At 36.4% G+C, this 22,249-nt stretch overlaps 1 protein-coding gene across 2 annotated transcripts in view; it reads right to left on the reverse strand.

Annotated features, from left to right (window-relative positions):
• Nucleotides 1-3,607: 3,607 nt before the first annotated feature.
• The window catches only part of FGD4 (FYVE, RhoGEF and PH domain containing 4), a 103,168-nt gene continuing 84,526 nt past the window's right edge, over nt 3,608-22,249 (reverse strand). The window contains exons 7-17 of one of the 2 annotated variants that reach the window (XM_030461089.1): nt 21,108-21,264; nt 19,879-20,017; nt 18,818-18,876; nt 18,028-18,174; nt 16,147-16,319; nt 14,059-14,089; nt 13,790-13,885; nt 13,262-13,387; nt 11,330-11,470; nt 9,832-9,972; nt 3,608-9,633 (exon numbers count right to left, since the gene is read on the reverse strand). In XM_030461089.1, coding sequence (XP_030316949.1) covers nt 9,376-9,633; nt 9,832-9,972; nt 11,330-11,470; nt 13,262-13,387; nt 13,790-13,885; nt 14,059-14,089; nt 16,147-16,319; nt 18,028-18,174; nt 18,818-18,876; nt 19,879-20,017; nt 21,108-21,264 — 1,468 coding nt within the window. In that variant the 3' untranslated portion in view covers nt 3,608-9,375. The remainder of the gene's footprint in view (nt 9,634-9,831; nt 9,973-11,329; nt 11,471-13,261; nt 13,388-13,789; nt 13,886-14,058; nt 14,090-16,146; nt 16,320-18,027; nt 18,175-18,817; nt 18,877-19,878; nt 20,018-21,107; nt 21,265-22,249) is intronic. The other variant, XM_030461081.1, reaches the window with a different exon arrangement.

Raw genomic sequence — 22,249 nt, forward strand, 5'->3', positions numbered from 1 at the left:
CCACTGAAGAAATTTCCCATGGATTTTACAAGGTGTATTCTTAAAGCAATGCAAATCAACAACAATAAATTTGAAAGAAAATATGAAGTATTTGCTGCTTGCATAAGGAATGATTCACAATCCAATTGGAAGGTGAAGACTAATTCATTTAAAGGGCTAAGTTTTGTAACTAAGTGCAATAACCTCTTGTCTGATATCAAGACAGTAACTTTTGATTAGAAAACAAAATGCACACTTAGTTAGCATTCAGCTGAGACAATATAACTAGAAAATTAAAATCAAAAACCTTACCCCAGCCAAGGATGTAGGATGTAGCAAACAGCAAATTTGCTGGTATTCAGGAGGAATTAAGCTTGTATCTTCTACTTTGGGATCTAATATTTTCATTAAGGCTGTCTCCTGTGATCTTTTTAACATAAAACAGTATGCCAAGAGGAGCATTTCTTATTTTAAAGATACATGTTTTCTTGAACATGCTGCTTTTTATATCATAATTGTCACAGTTTTAGGTTTAAATTGGAAATAAAACATTCGAGCATATGTGATTTACAACATTAGAGCCTGCACATAAGACTAATGGATACCTCAAGCACAGGTACCTTATGCTCTTTAGTTCAGGTCCGAGTTGCAGTTCTGGAGTGGACATTTTATGTCTTTACCCATTTAGCATCACAGAGTTGTCTTGGTGTGCATGGATGGGAGTCTTGTAACATGAAACAGAACTGCAAGATGCCCTTCAGCCACTAAAGATCATTCAGTTAAGAGGAACAGCTTAATCCTAGTCTGAAATTAAATACCAAAATACAACATAGGCAAGGTAGGTCTTTCATAAATACTGACTCCCAAAGCCTTAAGCAAAAAAACTGGGTTTCCCTTTTGCAAGCCAAGAAACATTCATGTAAGACAGAACAAGCAAAGCAAGTAGCTCTACATAGCTGTGCAGTAAGTCTAAATGGAATTATGGTTGAAATCTCATCTTCCATCATGAGGTCATTAATTTAATTTCATACTGTGGGAAGGCTCTTGCATTCAGTAGCAATCAAAGTCCGAACCTCATTTCTGTGAAGCAGGGACCCTTGCCTAGAGATTGGAAGAATGAGTATGTTAAAACATGCTTAAAAGAGCACAAACATCCAGGCTTATTTCAGAACACAAGCTCATCAAATCAGAGATACAAGTTCAGCCTCCACTGGACCAAAGAGAGGGTTCATCTCCCCATGTTCCCCAAGAAAGAGTGCCATGGTTGCCTGAGACAGGAGCAGGAAAGGGCAGAAAAGAACATGAGGCTTTGAGAGGACAGAGAAAGGAGAGAAGGTAGTTCTGGATTCTGCTCCCAAGACAATTTCTGTGTCTGGAACCATTAGTTATTTTAATATTTCAAATACAGAAACTAAATCTAAGAACCTCTGAAATCTTCAAGCTAAGTAGGGTGGTATTCAGTAAAACTAATGTGAAGAAGTTTTGGCAACTAGAAATCCATCTGCAGTCCACCAAATCTTACCCTAGATTCATAGCTAAGGCTCTGTTTCACAAGGACATACTTCTCCAGTACTTCTGACAGCAGAGATTTCCTTCATTTACTAAAAAAAAAAAAAAAAAAAGAAGAAAAAATATATGCATATTGAGATTTGGTGGCTGAAATCCTTTATGAATTCTCTTGATAAGATGATGCCAATAGTTAGAGACTATGTGAGTTCTAACAAGTGATAAGAAGCACTTAAAAAAACCCCAAACACATAACATAACAAAACAAAACAAAAAAAGGGGGGGGGACACACCAAACCAAACCAAAAAACCCACAAAAAACCAAATACCAAGTCACAGCTGCAGCAAGTGTAAATCCCACAGCTGCAGCAAGTGTAGCTAACAACTGGAAAACTTAAAACTTTAAATCAGGCAAAGGAACTTGAAAAATAAGCTGTAACACAAAGAAATGTAACAGTTTGATACAGAGAGCAGCTAGCATTCTGCTTATGACACCAGAACATCATAGTCTTGAGACTAGCAACAGAGACATGAGGTAGACCCCAAACAAATTAAGTCAGCCAGGGTGTATCCTGATTTACCACATGAGCTGGGTCTGAGAAGGTTTAATATTTTTGTGACTGCCTAGTGCACAGGGCCAAGAGGCAGAGGGCAAGAGGTTCCAAGACAAAATGGTCAACAATGATAAGGATCTCTCTGCTTGTTCATTAGAGACACCACAGGACCCTCCAAGTGATTTCTTTAAAGAAACAAGCTCCAAGTGATGTGTTTACATAAGGCAGGTATGCCAAGTGTCATGTGAGGAAGCTCATACAAAGCCATGAACAATTCTGTGGTAATGAGAGGTAGCATTAGTCAGGCTCCTATGGAGGGCCAGAGAAGATGCCATCTACCACTAATTTACCAGCCCTGGACTTGATGGGCTCCTGGGCAATTTGCTACCGAGTAGAAGTATCAGTGCGTATTAAACCAGCTGATAAAAAGAAATTAAGTAGGAGTTGTGATTATGGATTTCATGTAGCTTTAATGTTATAATTACGTTTTCTTATTGAAGCACATTTTTAGGATAGATTCTGCTATTTTTATCTCCACATAGAGGGCACTACATTGCGCTTACTGAATAATGGTTCTGGAACAGTTAATCACAGGGCATTCACAGAAAAATTAGTGGGAAAAAATATGTAAGCAGGAAGGAAAGCATTACTTTTTGTGATTCATCAATACTTATTTTCAAATTGGGTTTGCAAAGAGAAGAAAATGAAAAAACTAAACAAAATCCTTGTACACAGCTCCTCCCAGACAGGAACTAAACTGACAAGTAATACAGTAAATTTTTCCTCTCTGTATTTTGGGGAAAGTCTTTTCTGCAACATTGTGCCCACCTGCAGAAGAGTAGAAGAAAAAACCAGATACAATCAAAACAGGCTTACTGTGGCCAGATGATGGGAACAGGAGGAAATTGCAAATGGTTCTGTCTGTTAAAGGGCACTTAGAAAAGGAGTAGCTGCAGCCTACATGGCACTTCCATCAACTGAATGTGTACTTAGCTAGCAAATGAATGTAAAGAATCAAAGCTGTGCATGCTTAGGGTCATGATCCAGCTAAATTCCTGATCATTTTTGCTTTGCAGCACCACTTCAATTCAGTGCACAAGAAAGCATCCTGAGCACCTGCTCCCTGCTTTGTTTCACCATTTTGTTCAGATCAGTGCTTGCCTAACAGTAAGAAAAATGTGGGGCTGCACTGAACACGTTTCATTCTTTCTGCACCTTTCAACATGGCATCGTTGAAGTCCATGAAGTTCTTTCATAACATCCTGGTCACATGAGAGAACATTATTATTCCCATTACAGAAATATGGATCTAAACGGTGAAGTATTGCATCTATTATAGTCACAACCTAAAACATCATAGCATCATATAAAGCCCTTTACATATTCAGAACGTATCTTCTATCAACTTAGAAGTACTTGAGTATCCTGCACTTCAGCAAATTAGATACCAGTGTTCCAAAATTGGTAGGTCCCTACAGTCACACACACAACTGGAACTGCAGTTCAAAGATTTCATCAGCAAAGTAAGCAGTAGGTGGGCAAAGAAAACCCCAAACAACAAACAGGTCAACCAGCAATACTTATTTAATGATGCTTTTATTTTACAGGATACAAATTTCTTTTCATTTTAAGTACTCAACAGGAATTAAAGTGCTTAATTTTTACAATTCTCCACCCACCTTATGACCCAATATACATATGTTACAGAAAATATATACAGTATTTGCATTTTTTTTACATTCATATATTTCTTGACCATAAAATGACCACCTACATTTGCAGAACTTACAACAGCATTTATATTTCACTTTTTTAATATTCTTCACTTTATTGCAAAACCAAAACAAATTTACACCTCTTCCAAATATCAGTATTTTTAAAAGTGTTTTCTCAAACCAGAAATGTTTCCATAATGAAAAGGAATATGTATAGCCTATAATTCTGATGTCAAACATTACTTCTGATCCAGCTCCCACTAAAATTAATGTATTAATCCACCTTGAGGGCTGCTGAATAGAGAACATGCTAATTAAAAAAAAAAACCCAATACTTGTATTGCAAACTGTTTCCTATATGCAACAAATCTGGCTTCTTTCTTCAAAATACTAGGACACATACATGCAAAAATGCTTTGACACAGTTCCCCCCTTTTCTGAATTTTTTAGCCATCAATAGTTAATGAATCTACAAGGATGAACTTGAAACTGAAGCAGGCTGGTGTTAGTGCAGTGGCTGAAAACATGTTTTATTCAAAGAAATCTGCTTGAAAATTTTAGTCAAGAAAAACCACGTTCTACGTTCACTTGTGCTAGGAAGAGGAAGGGTGAAAACAAAATGCCATAGTTGAGTCTGGGAAGAAATTTAATCACCAGATTTTCAAGGAAGCAGACTGAATGCCTTACTGAGCTCTGAGTGGCTTCATTTTTAAATACATGAGGTTGAAATAGTAAACCTGCCACAAAAGCAGATCTACTTTGGTTGATTTTTTTTCCTCTGAAACGTGTACTCAATAGTCAATATACATTATATTTTGAATGCAGCACAGTGTATTTTTTGATTGTAAAATACTCCTTGAAAACAGGTCATCTGAATAATAATCTCAAATATATAAATACACATATATACATATACACACACATACATATGTATATGTGTATATATACACACATATACAATCATTAAGTTAAAGTTATGTTCTGTTAAAGGAAAAAGGATCTAGGAAACAATCTGACTAGCAGATTAAGACTCCTATCCAAGGAACATACTTCACTATGGTCCCATGGGTCAGCACCAGCTAGGTCAATTCCTCATACCAACAGGCCACAGACTGGAGAAAAAAATGTAAGTCCATATATTTCATTTCAGATTTCAAATAACACTACACCACAGACTAAGAATGATGCCCATTTCACCATTGGTTTTATCCTCAGGATAGTCAACTCTGACACAAAATTATTTCTCTTCTTCAATCATTTATTTTTTTGTTATAAATTTCCAGCTGTTTGCACTCACCCTACATCAGTTGTCTCCAACTGAAACCTATCTGAAGCTCAGCTGAACACTGTGATTCCAGATGAGACATAGTAAGACAGCAGCTCTCAAACTGGTGAAATCCTGATTTTCCACCAGTGTCTTTGTATAATATAAGGCAGATTCTGTGTGACTTCTAAGTAAAAAAAAGTATATTAGCTTCAGCAGGTCTGCACTAGTTTACAACAGACCTCTAAATAGATTCATGGAGAAAGCTCCTTTTTTATTGCTTAGAATTATTTCTACATGGAATGTTTTGGGGGTTTTTTTTGTGATAGCCTTTCTTTCATTATAAAGAGCCACTACCATCTGTTCTTATTTAATCTTGTCTTCAAATAAAAGGCTGACCTGTTTCTGAACCAGCTATGTGGTGATGTAGGTTTAAAAAAACCACAGACAAAAAAACAAACAAAAACTAAAAAATCCAAAACCAACAAAGAAACCCAAAGAGCCTGTCAAGTGTTTCCACATCTTGCCCCATTATTTTTAAATATACATAGATATTATAATTATTTTTTCCTCCTGAATCCACTTGGAACTCTTCAGTGCATGGTTCTATAGCTCAGCTAAAATTTATGCAAGTGGTACATATTTATTCTACATTTAATCAGTGCCCTGGCTTCATCCTTAATTTAAAAATAGGAATAAAAATCCTCTTTCCTAAGAAAGGGATTTAGAATCTTCAAGGAAATTTATAAAGCACTTTGAGAAGGTTTTTCATGAAAAGTGCTACTATATATTGCATGCATTTAAGGTTTAAAATTAAATGCATTTTGGAATAAATAAAACTACTCAGTGTAAAGGGAGCTGAAAATACCAGATCCTATAGATTTCACAGAAGCTCTTCAATCAAGCAGGAGTAGATGATATCAGAAAACAATTTTCAGAGGATCTGGAAGAATGGTGCAGGTAGCATGATACACCATTTTTCCATGATGGGGGAAAAATACTGTCATATTGAAAAATGTATTAATACATGTCCCACACATAATGCTAAAATTAAGCCACAGTTCTGTTGAACACAGAAAAAACACACACAAAACAACTTTTGAACTGCTTTAAGCTGCACAGAAGATTGGTCACTATTAAAGTGAGAAACAAGCATTTCTTGAACAGAAAAATCTCAAAGATTAAATAATTCAGCAGAGCCTTTCATATACATCCATGTATTATGAATGAATGCTCAGTTATAGTTAATTCCTTACACACACAGCTTAGTGCTAGTGGATTTACTGCCTTAAAAAAAATAAAAATTAACAGCTGAATGGCTTATACATTGTTAGAATGATGGTTTTAATTTTACTTCTCTGGTCATGACACCGAAGCTGCAGCAGTTACTACTTTGAATTTGTTCCTTCATGGCCATAATTTACAACTAAGAGAAAAAATTTGGATGCTTTAAGGGGGGCTTCTTTGTGGAGAATAGAATAAAACAGTTAGGGTGGTTAAATCTAGAAGTACTTCCTCCATCTTCTGATCTCTAATATTGGTGGTACATACTTTTCCTACAAAATACACAAAGAACCATGGATTTGAGTGCCAAGATGTTCTGACTCAGACCAGTTCCAATGAGGCAACTGATTATGAGAGCAAGAAAGAGGTTTAGCTGGGGAAAATAAAATATTCCATGCAAAAGAAACTTTAATGACTGAGAACAAACATGAGGCTACCATCCAAATAAATAACTCCCAATCCGAATTTCATTTCAAATTGTTTATGCCCAAATGCAGGGCTTTGTCTGGGAGATGCTGAAATCATTCAGGCAGCTTCAGAAACTCCATAACACTATTGCAATTGCTGCTTCTGATAATTTCCCTAATCATTCATCTGGAGTAGGTGTTCCTACTCGGCTCAGAACTAAGTTTGCAGGAGCTTGGAAAACGGAATACACGGCCTGGTTACAGTCATACCAACACATTGCTTTCAGAATAGCTAGTCTATCTTATCTGGGGACACCTATAAGGCAACTCTTCCCCATACATTCAACACCTTGAACATGGGAAACAATGCTTTTATATATTAGGGTATGGTCAGATGACCCTCCAGATCCCACAAGTCTTTTAGAAGACATTCAGTTTCAGGAGGTGACCATGAAAGGAAGTTAGCCATGGAGAGTTCTTCTTGCTTACCTGAATATTCCCCCATCCCTCATCAAGATATACACAAGATGACAGACACTAGCTAGGGAGACACAGCCAAAAAATTGATGGCACACATCAAAGTGAAACAAAGCGAGTTGAAGCTGCCCATAAATAACTACAGCTGACAGTAGAAATACTCTTAGGGATAGATAGAGATGTTAGGGATAGAAATATTCTCTTAGGGAATTACAGAAGAGCTTGCCCATCAGATCAAAGGAGTACTAGAGTTACATGCAGAATAATCTGGACACGAGGAGCATCCAAAGAAGAATTCAGAACTGATATGTGCGAAGTCAGTAGTAGAGCTGGTACTCTACAATGCCATGTCCTGATCATTACTAACACTAGGTGTAAAGTTTTGAAGGCTAAAGGCCATGTTGGAATTGTGCAGGTGAGAGCAAAATCCAGCCCACTAACATTAAGTTGCCTGACACTAAAAAAACAGAGGTTACTTTTAACAATACCTTGTTAAATTCTAAAGGAGTATATTTTTTCCCATAGTGTTGCAGAAAAAGTGGGAACGGGAGTTCGGTGGATACTTTGGCTGAAAAATCCATTATAAAAAAAGCAACACTTTAAACCTTCCCTCCTGTTACTAACCAAACTGCACTTGAACCTGAGCTCTTCAGTTTGACATGATTTAAAATACAGATCACAGTTCTAATGAGAAGTAAGACTCCTCAGTGTTCTTAGGAAAAGTTGATTGCAGAAGTTAAATATTTTCTTTCCTTGGAGGGGTCAGAAAAGGAAAGATAATGATTATTTTAATTGTCTACTTGATAGTCAATCACTACCTCCTAATTTGCCATATTTCATCTGAGGAAGTTATAGCAAGAATTTTAGGGAGGTCATTTGCCTTTGTGTGTAAAAACCCGAATATGAATGGAAGTTGATATAGGACTTAATACTGCAAAGCCAACAAGTCCTTATTCCCACGATGCAAAATGCAAATAAGGTCAGTTAATGCAACTTGAGATCTGCAGGCTCATACTTCATATCAAATTCATATAAAGTAGGCTCTACTTCATAACAATAGTCCTCAGAGATTGTTGCCATAAATAAGTATGACAGTAGCTGATCTGCAAAAATTAGAAGATACGAGTTCAAAATGTTCTTTTGTTCTAATAACCATCATAGCAAAAATACAAATTCTAAGAAGGTTACTAGAATCTGTTGCTTTTCTCAAACCACATACTGCATTTTAGTAATGAACTACAGCACTCTTAAATATAACAGTGATAGGACACTGAAGTGACTACTCCTTTTTCAAACACAAGTGGAACTTACTTGTCCATTGCATGCCACTTACGTTACTGCTATTTTTTAATCCTTAAAAATATCAAGATCATTAAGTGTCAGTTATTAAAACAAATCACTGAACAATATTTTTTAATTTAGGACTGTGTTTAATTTCAAATAGAAAACATGCCTTTTAAATAAATTATTCACTAATACGAACCCAGTATCATGAAATCAAAGGAAAAATCAAGTATTGTACATTTTTAATACTGTATATATATTATATATTGTTTTCTCATATTTTAGGTATTCATTTCTAGCTTGAAAATCATTAGATTGTTTCCTTGATAAATTGAAACTTTAAAAGCCAATATACCTGTGAAGGCAATTTGCATTACTTTAAAAAGACAAGTGAACACAACATATGTACAGAGCCACGGAATTCAATCTAAAAACTACATACATGAAACCAAATTGTCCCTGCGTGTTTAGCTAGAGATCTATTTTGGCAATGTGGAGGTATATCTTTTATCCTGTTGCAAGTCCTAACACATAAGTAGGAAGCTTCAATATTTGCATTCTTTGCATCTGAAAGTAGCAAACGTTAACTGAAGAGCAACTGGATTTTCAAAAAAATTTGCGTCATGACAAACAGTGAAGTTAGGAAGTTTTCTTATAGCATTCACATTTTTTTTTAAAGTCTCTGAAATGGACCTGTACACTGCTTTTATCAACAGAACATAAATATAAGAAAAAGATCCCTAAAAAGACCAGAATTTTTCCCAAACATAAAGTGCTAAGATGTGTACGGTAGTAGGATGTTTCTTCTGGTTGTTTTTATTTTTGATTGAGCAAAGAAAGGTTAACGCATAGGTTAACCACAAATTCAACTGAAACCTTTTTAAAATGCCATGTGTTCTTGAGCTTCACCTTTCAGATGTTTTAGAAGACTCAGGTTGCTCTTCTACATTCACTGGCACTTCATTTTGACATTCTGTTGTCTCACCTTTGACAGCCAAATGGATAACTTTTAGCCATTTCTGTTTTAGTTCCTCATTGTCTGCAGCAAAGCTATGCACAGACTTAGACTGGGTCAGTTTGAAGCTGTGTGGGAGGTCAGCACTTCTCGGAGTGTCATCTACTGTATATCCCAGAAGTGGAATTGTAGCCAGAGCTTTGACATCCTAAGAAGAAGGAGAAGTTTCTAATTAAGAACACACAAATAAACTGCTGGAGAGCTTCTACTATACAGGATGAAAAAAAAAAAAAAAAAAAAAATCAAAACCCCGTATCTTTCCTCCATTCCCAAGCTGTTTGACTTCTCTTCTCCTAATGTTAGTGACAGTAATTATTAAAACCTTTTCCATTTTCTCTGTACGTACCTGTGGAGCACCATACATGTAGAGCACAAGAGCTTCCTGTTTAGGTATAACACACCATGCTTTCTGCCAGGGCTTGGATTTTTCCATGTACTGAAGAAAGCTACATATGACACTATTTCCAGAGACTTCTGCAGATTCAATCTAGGAGGTAGTATAAAGCAGAAAAAGTAAAATAAACTTTCCTTAAATAAAGACTAAAATCACCCAGAACAGAAAAAAAAAAGAAATAGATGGATAGCATCTGCAAAAGAGCTTAAGCAAATACCCAAGAAAGATCATGACAGACAAATTTATGGAGACAATAAGTACAATGCAAACATATAAGCACAACGTGTGCAATCTGGTCCTTCTTTCATCACTAATTTTGGATTATACACTTCAAGACCATTTTAAAAACTCACTTTGATGCTACAGCTAATCTTTCTTTTTATCTTAGTATCTACAACAATGTCTGACTTCTTAAAATAACATCATGTTAGGCATCAAGTGCTGCTCACTACCCAATACAACAACTACTCTATTTTGGCAGTCAAAATATTATGACAGGATCAGATGCAAACACATTTTTAAGAATAACATAAGAATGCAAGCACTAATTCTAAAGAAAAGACTAGATAGATTGCTTAAAATCTGAAGACAGAGTGACTGGCTACTCAGGTTAGTGATCCTGAGAAGAACAGAAAGACAGAATTATTATGTGTTAAAATTTCCTTGCATAATTTTTTTCCCCCTCTCCTAGTAGTGATGCTGCTGGATGCTGCAATATTGTTGCCAACTACTGACACTTCTAAGAGACACTATTGCTCCTTCCACTACCTTAAAAAAAACCACCATATCAAGAAGCAGGAGCCTCTTGACTAGAAAGCAAGCGAGCAAATCCTGTGATCTCTACTCTCTCTCATTTAAGAGAATGTAGTAAAGTGTAGTCAAGATAACATGGATTATGACCTGTAATGAACTATAATCTCCATCTTTTTTTTTTTTTTCTTTTCTTTCCCCTGTTGGTATTCAGCTCAGGGTTCAACCCTTTTTTGCTATATTCCAAGATAAACATATGCCTTGGCAAAGTTAGGATGATAGTCCTCTGTGGTATGTCAGGCACTTTAAAAGGGCTGATAAAAGGGGATTTAAGAAATGTGAAGCTCAATTGCAAATGTATGTTGCCTATTTCACCCCCTGCCCATAAATTGCAAAGTGCAGAAGATGAAAACTGAAGATGTACAAGGAAAGGTACTCTCTGATCACATTAGCTGATGTAATGTAAAACAGCAAACAAGCTCTAAGGTTCGTAATTCCTCAATTAAAAAAAAGGTTGTAAGGAAAAAGTAGTCTCATTCAAGATGAATGGTGAAAACCAAAATCCATCAGATGGAATAAATTCAGTCCACACCCCTCTTTGCTCAAAGAGAAAGCATGCCCACAATGCTACCATTTTTCATCTACTGATGAGCTGAAACTGTTTGCTACTATGCACATATAGTATTTTGAAATGACACACCTCCAAGATGCCTTTCCTCTTCTTTTCTTCACTGTCTGTACAACCAATTATAACATGATAGCAGTCCTTGCAGACTTTATTCAACTTATTGCCATCATATTCTAGGTGTGCCTTGTAATCAGAACATTTCCAGCAAACCACCTTAGAAATGAAAAAGAAAAACATACATACAAATTTTCAGTGTTTCTAAAATTTTCTAAAGACAGAATTTAATAAAAAATATTATTTTATCTACCCAGTAATATTTTGTTTAATTATTCACAACAAGAAATACAATGGCTTTATGACATATCAACTTAATTGAAAATAAGCATTTTCAAAATTTGTGTCACTGCTTAACCAGAAGTGCCTTTTGTTATTTACCTGGTGGGAATTTTTTACTTTGTATAAAACCACATCAAGCTTTCAATTATATCTGTAGGTTAAAAAAGTTAGGACTGGAGTCAGATTATAGCAGAAGCCATGCTGCAGAAAGAAAATGATCCATTTTTAAAATTAAAGTGCAAGGAGATGTGGTAAAACTACAATAGATGTTATATATTAGATTAGTTAGGAGTCTAAGCAAAATGAGGGAAAATAGGAATGCTATTATCTTAAGATTAATAGAGGAGTTTTAGAATGATCTAGAAATAATCCCCAGGTGACAACAGTATAATCAATAACTGAGAGCTTCTGAAGAGGACTGCAGTGTCCTGTAAAGCACAAAAGCAGCACCATGAATGCAGTAAGAAAAAACATTGGGAAGACATCACACAAGACAACCTGCAAGACAAAAATTAAACCTGGGCTTGCACTACCACCTGCTGGAGAAAGGCAGAGCTGCTGGATGACAAGAAAAAAGAACACAGTACATTTGCTCATCTTTTATTAATTTCTGAAAACTCTCAAGCCATACCACTAACTCACAGTCACTTTAAAATAAGTGGCATTGCTACTGTAGCATCATAGAATCATAGAATTGGCTGGGTTGGAAGGGACCTCAGAGATCATCAAGTCCAACCCTTGATCCACTACTTGATCCAACACTTGATCCACAGTTACCAGCCCATGGCACTGAGTGCCACATCCAGTCTCTTTTTAAATATCTCCAGGGACGGAGAATCCACTACTTCCCTGGGCAGCCCATTCCAATGTCTGATCACCCTTTCGGTAAAGAAATTCTTTCTAATATCCAACCTAAACCTCCCCCGGCCCAACTTGAGACCATGCCCTCTTGTCTTGCTGAGAGTTGCCTGGGAAAAGAGATCAACCCCCCCCTGGCTACACCCTCCTTTCAGGGAGTTGTAGAGAGCGATGAGGTCTCCCCTGAGCCTCCTCTTCTCCAGGCTGAACAGCCCCAGCTCCTTCAGCCTCTCCTCATAGGACTTGTGCTGGAATCCCTTCACCAGCCTGGTTGCATCCACACGTGGAAAGCAGAAGCAACACCGTCTCCCCTTCCTAACCTTCTCTCCTTCCCTGATGCTTCCTGCATGTTTACAGAGTAACACACTGAACCCAGCTGGGATGTTGTTAACTCAACTGAACAGTTTTAACTGCAGGCATTCATGGTCTTCTTGCAAAGAGGAGAGAGAAGGTAGTAGATTGGTAGGAGGAGGCAGCCAGCACTTCCTGATGGTTTATGTCAGTTTAATGTGGTCTTGAAACTTGAGATCAGTGGAGGCCACTCAGGAGTAACAGTATTGTATGTCCAGGGGCTGGGGACATTTTACACAAAAGCCCATCTTCCACTGCTCCAAATTACTTCCAAATTTCCCATGCCAGCTAAATGAGACAGAGGATCCTTTGTGGTATGCCTGACACAGCTTCTCCTTTCAGCCACAAGCACAGCAGGGTACTGATGCATAACAAGCAGCCATCAGAAGTCAAGTAGGTGCTTAGACCTGTTCTCCAGGCCTCCTCAACAGCTACAGATTTAGCCAGTTTTGCACTTACATGTCCACATGCCCGGCAGTGGTGCCTTCTCCTTGTCAGTGCATTAAAAGGCTCCTTGCATTTCATGCACATGGTTACTTCATTGTCTCGTATCCACCTCGGTGCTCTCTTACCAAGCTCAGCATTCTGGAGAGGAGTGAGAGGAGGATAGGAAGATTTAAAAAAAGCAGTAGAAAAAGTTTTGCAGGACTTTAAATAGAGAAAATAATTATTCTCTCCCTCTAAAAAGGAAATGGCAAAACAGCTCAATGTGCACTTTGAAATCAATACAAGAAACAACAAAGACTGCAGTCAAAAATTGTTATGCATCACTGAAAGGGTATTCTGTTAGGCATTTTAAGAAAATAAGAGGCTTGTTTATAAGGCTTGGCATCATGAAAAAAAAACAATTACCAACAAGATGACTGCTTTGTAATTCCTCTGCTATATTAAAAAAGAGTTCAACAACAAAGTTTCTTGCAAACTTTCTCTGGTTACTGAAGAACAAAACGGGTACTAGAAGGTTACAAAGTAGTAACAGCAACTTACAGAAACCTCCACAGGCATGTCTTCGTATTCTTTAGCAATAGCATTTCTGAAGGTTTCATTCCTTTGCTGAAAAGCTTCTATAGTATTCTGAAGAGCCTAAAGAAACAACAGAGAAATTCCTCAAATATAATAAATTTAAAATGGACTCTTGGCATTCTGACAAGTTATTGATTAACAGAGGGAAGCTATACCCAGAAAATATGAATATTACTTTTTTGAGTACTTTAGTGAAAAACTATTCAGAAAATAAAGAGTGTAGATGAATTTACCTTTATCCATTCTTCCTTATCTTGTTCAGAACTAAAAGAAATATTTGACACATTAGTACAGAATGAGTTTAGGAAACATCTCATTATCAACAACTTCTTGAAAAAGTCAAGCTTCTGAAGTAATTCTCATTAATGTAAATTTTAAAAATGTTAATAATTAACTATGCAACTTAAAAAAAAAAAACAAAAACACCAACACAATGAAACGGAAAACAAAAGTAATTTCCTTAATGCTTTTTTTGTTGTTGCTGTTGTTTAAACTTGTCCACAATGACAAGAAGAGCATCCAACTAAACCAAAGGAAAATATGTGTTTTAATATTATAAACCAAACAGAAGAAATCACCCTTTTCTGCTTCAGGCTATTAAGGCAGACACATATGACAGCATTAGCACAAATAAGATATACAGAGAAGACAGAAATGAGAGAGGAGCCATATTCAACTCTGATATTGCATGACAATCTTGTCCTCAAATATACCAGCAGGATATTCAAATCTTTGGAAAAGCATCTTCTATCACAAGGAATGGCACTATTAGAAACTACTAGCTAGTGCTAGTAATGAAAACAGTCTGCAAACTTTAAGTCAGAAATTAGATAAGAATTAACATCACAGACACTTTGAAACCTTATGAATTAAGAACATTAAGGTATAGGGTATATACAATACTCACACATTAATCAAGATTATTCTCATATAAGAATAAGATCTTGTTTGATACTTGTTCCATCACAATTTTGTGCAGACTTAAAGAATTCTAAAAGGGTTCATAAAACAAAACTGGAAAACATGGTTTTATCACACCTAAAATAAACTAATGCTATAAACTTTCAATTACCAGTATAGAGGAATGTTAACAAAATGAATTTGCTTTTTTGCATCATTTTTCTTCCAATTAAAATATACTTCTTAAATGGTATAGAGAAATGCCATGCTTCACCACTGAAATGGGTATATGGAATAACAACTTGCTCAGTGCTTAGCCAGACATGATACAGGAACTTGTAGTAGATGTGATAGACAAAAACATGCCTCAGAAATCTTGAGAACCTTAGTTGAAAATATTTCCTGACATTTTTCAAAGTATGTATTTAATTTCAAAATCAGTGGTAGTGTAGGTAAATTTCTATATACTGTTTTCTTTCTATATGCACTTCTGTATCTCTCATTAAATATTACCAGATTTTCCATAAAGGTAATTATCGTTTGTCCCCAAATACATGGCATCAATCACAAAACTGCATCCACCGTTGACTTCCTCCTGCTTATTTAATCCTCACTTCTCTACAGTGACAACCTGACTTCCAAGAATAGGATATTTATGCAGTTCCAAAAGGAGAGGTGGAGCACCCTACTTGAAGTGGAGCAGCCTAGACAGGGAAGGTTCAGTCTAGGTGATGCAAAAAGCAGCATCAAGAATTGAGCCCAACAAGAGGAAGATACAAGAACTAAGAAGGAAAGCAGAAAAGTGACAGTCAGAAGAGTGCAACTGGAGGAAAAGGATGCAAGAACTTGCCTTTCAGGGTGAGGCTGATGCCTGGGATTAGAATAACAAGTAGACTGGAAACAGGAATGGAGCAAAGCAGGTGCCCATCTACCACTGCAGTAAACTATGTTCTGTGGACATTAACCCACCAAGGTGGAGAGTTGTTTTGGGTGGGCATGCCATGAGATGAAAAGAAACCATTTGTACCAAGGTGGCTAAGGTATAAAGGGCAGTAAACACACACTAACACACACTAACTAACTAAAGCGTAACACACACTCAGTGTCCCAGAACACTCATGTCAGACTGACTGCCTCTGTACCAGCCAGGTACACTGCTTTTCAGTTTTCCAGCCAGCCCACTCACAGCTATCTTTAGTATTCATGCAAAGCAAGGCAAAGTGCTAGATTTTATAGATGCATCTTCAATCCAAGTGATTCTTGGACTCAGAATATATGGGTTTTGGCAACCTTTCACTCTCACTGCACTACACATCACTTGTATTAAGATGAAGCCAATTGTCCCTTGCTTCAAATCTATCAGTCCACTATTTTGGGGTATATTTAATCCTCAAAAAATTAGATTAAAATACTTTGCTTACCTGGCCTGTAACTCCAGTGTTCTCTCTTTTCCAGACACTTGAAAAGTGTGTGGATATTCTTCATTATGAGTTTCTATAATCTTCATACCATCTATGCCAACTCTGGTTCGAACTGAGAACTTTGATCCTACCAAGCTGAATTTGGGGACGCAGTAGAGCAACATATTGTTAAACTGGGGGGAAAAAAACCCAAACACATGACTTTGCATTAACAGAACCAGAGATACAAAGATCTGAGACAATATTGCAAAGCTGACTGAGTTTCTTACTCAGTTGATACAGAAGACCAGCAGAGCTCTCATGAAAGACAACTTCTTTCACTTTGTTTAGAAATGCAATTAAAGGACAGCTTCATTTGAGACAATAATTCCTCTGTATATGCATCAGTCTCCACAGCACTTATTATCAACTATACACAGACTGTCATTGTAAACCTTCCATTAGAAAAAAAAATTGCATCCTTATGTCCCAATTTTGAGAAAACTAAACAGCAGACAGAGAAGTATTTTCTTCAGTTTATACACTTATATTTACCCTGTACCAAAAGCATTTGTTTTTTAGAGGTTGTAACAAGTATTGTTTGAGGGCATTATTTGTCTTTTCTCCAAGAAAAGTTTTTATTCACTGAAACCCTCAATATCACAGGGAAAAAAAAAAAGACATGAGCAGGACAAAGATATATTCCTTTATTAAAGATTAGAATTTCAAATAATGTTTAAATGTCTAAAGCCCCTGCCTAAAAGTTACTAGATCTGTGCTGTTTCATTTTCTCACATTATTTCCCTTCACATTTTCTCACAATTAATCATTAGAAACTCACTTCAGTTAAATAATATTTCATAGAAAAGCTGTCAAGCCTATGGTCTAGTCTGTATCACAGAGCACACTTGAACTTTTTACCTCTCATATGAAATGTGCATCATTTTAATCATCTGTCTAGGCCCATTTCAGGACTAACCATTCAATGATTTCTCTTTTTGTTTGAAGCAGAGATAAGCAGGAGTCATGCCTCAACAACCTCTTATTGGCCTTTATTAACCAGAAGATATTCAACACCAGAGGCTCATAAGGACAAAGGTTTTAGACATTTTTAATGCATGGGAAGAAATTAACTATATCCAACCATTTCCAAGGGAGTTGTAAAGGAGCATGGCTGTAGTGAGTTAGTTTCAAGACAGGACACAGACACCTGACAGGAGGATGACCTGCCTTGATAACAAACTCCCACAGCACCATGAGACTTACTGGACCCCAACACACAGTCCATCAGAACTAAATTCCTAAGATTTTACATTACATTTTCATGAGAATGTCAAAGTTCCCATGTTCTAGAACCTGCAGTTATAATCAGCTGCCACTTACATAAAGTGTGTTTCTGGACACTGGTTCCACTTATTTAAACCAAGTTTTCTGCTCTACATGGTGCTTTCAAGCCTGTCTGCCAGCTGTATAATGTTTACCCATGCTTCAATATCACTAGTGGAACAGCACTGACATCAGCTAAAGAGAATTTCTTTCTCTCTTTGGTAGTTCTTTCAAGTTTAGAAAGGTATAGAGCCACTTCAGCAAACAGATGACTATGCTTACAAGGAAAAGATACCGTTCTTGCGCAGACGTATTGCGAGAAGCAAGTTTAAGGATAATCAGCTGCCACTTACATAAAGTGATTCTGGACACTGGTTCCACTTATTTAAACCAAGTTTTCTGCTCTACATGGTGCTTTCAAGCCTGTCTGCCAGCTGTATAATGTTTACCCATGCTTCAATATCACTAGTGGAACAGCACTGACATCAGCTAAAGAGAATTTCTTTCTCTCTTTGGTAGTTCTTTCAAGTCTAGAAAGGTATAGAGCCACTTCAGCAAACAGATGACTATACTTACAAGGAAAAGATACCGTTCTTGAGCAGACGTATTGCGAGCAGCAAGTTTAAGGATCTGTCCTTCTTTTATCAGCTCATTCGAAGGGTTCACAATGTCTTCCTCTTCTCCCAGCATCTCATATATCTCTAATAATTTCTTTAGATTCTCCTTTACAGTGGAAATAGAATTATAAAGCTTAGTGATTAAAAGAATGGATCTTTAAGCATGTTTAAATACAACGGTGGGAGCTTGTGTAAGTCCGGAGAGTGTTAGCTTTGAAAATAATAAATTTAAATATATATGCTATGTGTCTTCAGTCATACAGACTGATAAACTTCTTCTGTAGAGAAACAAATACTTTTAGAAATATTATCTCTGTTGTAATTTTTTAAATGCAGCTATACACAGTCTTCATCATTTCACATCCAAAATATCTCAAATATTTAGTGAAGTACCTATAGTCTGATATGGTACAGTAACAGTAGCTATTCTTTAAAAAAAAACATTATCTTCCCAGATGAAACATAGTTAAGAGTCCAGAACAGTGGCAGCTATCTGAGCCAGGAGAGAAATCCAGTCTGTCCCATTTTCCACTTAAGAGTGGAAATGCCAGATTTGTAGTGGTGCAGCACCAGATTTTGTATATCATTCCCAGGAGCTACATAAATACATTAAGCAGAAGCTACCACTTGGACTCAGGAAAATCTATTTTTAGCATTTGAGGGAAGATTTGCAATTCAGACTTCTAGCTTCACCAAATACTCAAATATAGTCTATTAAAGAAGTGAACAGGAATACAAGGATCATTTACCATTTTTCTTATTGCACTATTCGAGTGACTTGCTGCAGTGGATATAATTTCCAGGGATTCTAGACAGAAGAAGAAGAAAAAGAAGAAAAAAGTAAAACCGTTATTGTAAATATTTGTAATATGAGTTGTTTCACCTGAAAAAACACAGTTTGACATTTTGGGCTACTTTGAAAAAAGAAGAGAGAGAACCACGACTGTTCTAGTCACAAAAAATGTGATTTTAAGTGCTGAAGCTCTAATTTGTAATCTGTAATAATTTTCTTCTTCTTTCCAGATTATAATTTCTGATTGGTATCTGACTTTCTTATGCTTTTCACTTTACCTTGGTTACTTTGTATTGATAATTTAAAAAAGATATTTTAGTGTGTAATTTACATAATAAATGAGGATTTTGTGGAATTACTTATTTTTTTTCCCCTCTTCCTATGTAATACGTAGGAATGAGATGTTTAAAAGAATATATATATCTGACAAGAGATTAGAAAAATCTGGGGAAACACTTTGAACTGTTCTTGTGTACATGCAAAGGTGAATAAATTTCAATCTGGGCTGTTCTTTTTTCCCCATAGGAGCTTAAAAATACAATAATGAGCCTAACTCCACTGTTTTACAAATAAGGGACATGCATTCCAAATGTGCATAAAGCAAACCAAAATGCCAAAAAACAAAAAACAAACAAACAAAACCCCCAAAACAAAACCAAACAGCAAAAAACCCCAAACCAAACAAAACCCCCAAAAAACAACAAAAAAGCAAAGAAAACCCACCACCACAATTCCTGATCATCCACAAAGCAAACAAATCAAAACCTATGTGCTATCCCAAAACTATAGAAAAATTTATGTGCTGCAGGATACTAAAGGCTTTACAGTTTTTATACTACCTTCCCTTTACTATTCCAACAGATAATTTTTCAAAGAATCCTCCACTAAAGACATCCTATCACTCTTTGCAGAGGGACTTTGCCTCTTCACTTTATTTTGCCTGAAAATATCTTTAATTTACAGTATCTTCTTGGTAATATCTTATTACAACTCTTTTAATGGATAGAAGGTATTTACTTTCAGCATCTTTCCAGTCTAGGGAATCCTGAGGCAGTTTCCTTAGGTAGTCCTTCAGAAGCATCTCGTAGCGTGGAATTCGTTGTACTGGCTCTAGCATGTGGTGTTGCAATGTCAGATTTCCACATACTTTTTCCTTCTAAAAAACCATAAACATATTTCAATGTAGTAGGCAAAATGTTATTAGGATGTAGAAAAATAAAAGTTCTTATTGATTTATAGAACCAAATGATTAGAAATTATTTCCTAAAAATAATTGCGAAAAAAGTTTTCTAAGTATCCAGTAGAATTAACAAGTAAAAACGCTCCTAAAAACCTCACAAACTCCACTGTGTTTTAATTTAGTTTCGTAATAATTTAGAAAAAAAGAATGTGAACTGAATTAATAAAAACAGTTAATGACATATTAGAACACCATTCTTAAAAGACACCTTTACAGTCCATTTATCAGTCCCAGGAGGGAGTGTTTTCAAACATAAAAAAATGAAACTCAGAGGTTTTATTCATAAGATAACACCCTTCAGAAGTGTTTTAAGATGCATACACATTTGCATAACCTTAGATGCATTCAAAAGATGTCATTAAAATACACGCAGCTCTCCTCCCTGGCTTAGAATCACAAGACCCTGCAATGAAGTACAATTTAACCAGAAATCCCTCATCCTTGCTCTAGCTGCTCAGTCTGCAACTGGGAGACACACAACCTGCTCCTCCAGAGAGAGACCTACAGGGAGCACTAGAGGGCATAAAAAGCACCTTTGGAAAGAATGGTGCATTGCTTAACTCTTAAGCTTTTGTTACCTTTTGTGGCTCAGAGTTTAGAATTATGCATCTATTTCCAAAGTGGAATGCTCTGCACAACAGCCCTGGTGGGAGCCAACAGAGGTACTTAAGGATTCAGTGCAAGCACCTACAGTTGCACTGATAAACAGGATTTACTTTTGGATTCTATGACACAATGTAATATTTTCTTTGATTCTTTCCATGTTTTAACCTTTTTTCTTTGCTGCTCTGTGTTGCACTGGAAAGGCTGGATTTGTGTGGGCATTTGTGTCTGCGTGAAGAGAAAGGGAGAGGAAAAAGAATGCTGTGTGAAGGCGACAGAATCGAGAACCCTTAATTCTAAGAGGTTTGGTATTTAATTTTCTCTTTAATCCTTTTTCCACCCAGACCTATATATTTCAATATATGCTTGTAGTAGTTTGAGACCTACATTACTCCCCCATTACCTGAATGTCTTGAATAATGAACTTGAATTGAGGTGACCGTTCAGTCCATGTTTTCACCAATTCCATTGCATTATCAAAATTCTTCACATACTCTCCATACATCTTGAGGAAAGGAGCTAACTTTTGAAGAATATCTCCAATCCTAGGGGTAGTATTCCTACAAAGTAAGAGGAGGGAATCTCAGAGCAATCAGGAAAGAAGAAGGTTACACAAGGTTACAAAACATTTCAAGTATTTCATAGAGAATTCTTCTGTTTGGGGTTGACTCATGTAGAGTTGCAATGTAATCATTAAAACTGACCTCAGTTAACACAGAAAGATGTTTTTATCCTCTCTGAACATGTATAAGCATATAGATAACTACAGAAATAAAAGCTATATATAATAAAAAACTTGAAAGGCTTTGTTTGCAAAACATGGCCTACTTTATTTTATTTGCAGTTCTTTAAAACTACACTATCTTCCTTTGACCACAATTTACCCTATAAATATCTAGCCCATAGTTTTGTTTGAGGACTAAATCCATCCTGTATAGCCTCCATTCTGTGTCTTTTATAAATACATATATTTACAACTTTTAAAAATCAGTATTTATCTAAGAAAACTATGAAGCCTATCTAAGAAACCTATGAGAGAGAATTTCTTGGATTCCAGTCCTTTGCAAGAACTTTCCCACAGTTTCCCAGTTATTGATAGAATCTTCAAATAAAGCAGAATAGCAAAGAAACTGATGGAGAGGAAGAGAGAAGCTGCACTCTCAATGCACACAAAGAAAATGGAATGGCACATTTGCATCTCCAATACGAAAGACCTTTGACATTTCATGGAATCGATTAGAGAATCGTGGAATACCAGGCTGGAAAGGACCTCAGGGATCATCTTGTCCAACCTTTCTTGGCAAAAGCATGGTCTAGACAAGCCCCTGTCCAGTGAATCTTAGAAATGTCCAATGCATTCTAAAAAATCAAACATGAAATGGCTGACTTACTCCTCCTGATTTGCAGCATCTCATTTAAAACTGTCACAGCTGCAAGAAAATTAAGGAATGGGCTGTAAAATCACAGCACAGAAAAGGCAACTACAGCACAACTCCCTTCTCTTCTAACATCCAGGCTAACAGGCATCCAAGGAAACAAAGTTGC

Source organism: Calypte anna, chromosome 1, assembly GCF_003957555.1.
Source record: "Calypte anna isolate BGI_N300 chromosome 1, bCalAnn1_v1.p, whole genome shotgun sequence".
NCBI lineage: Eukaryota > Metazoa > Chordata > Aves > Apodiformes > Trochilidae > Calypte > Calypte anna.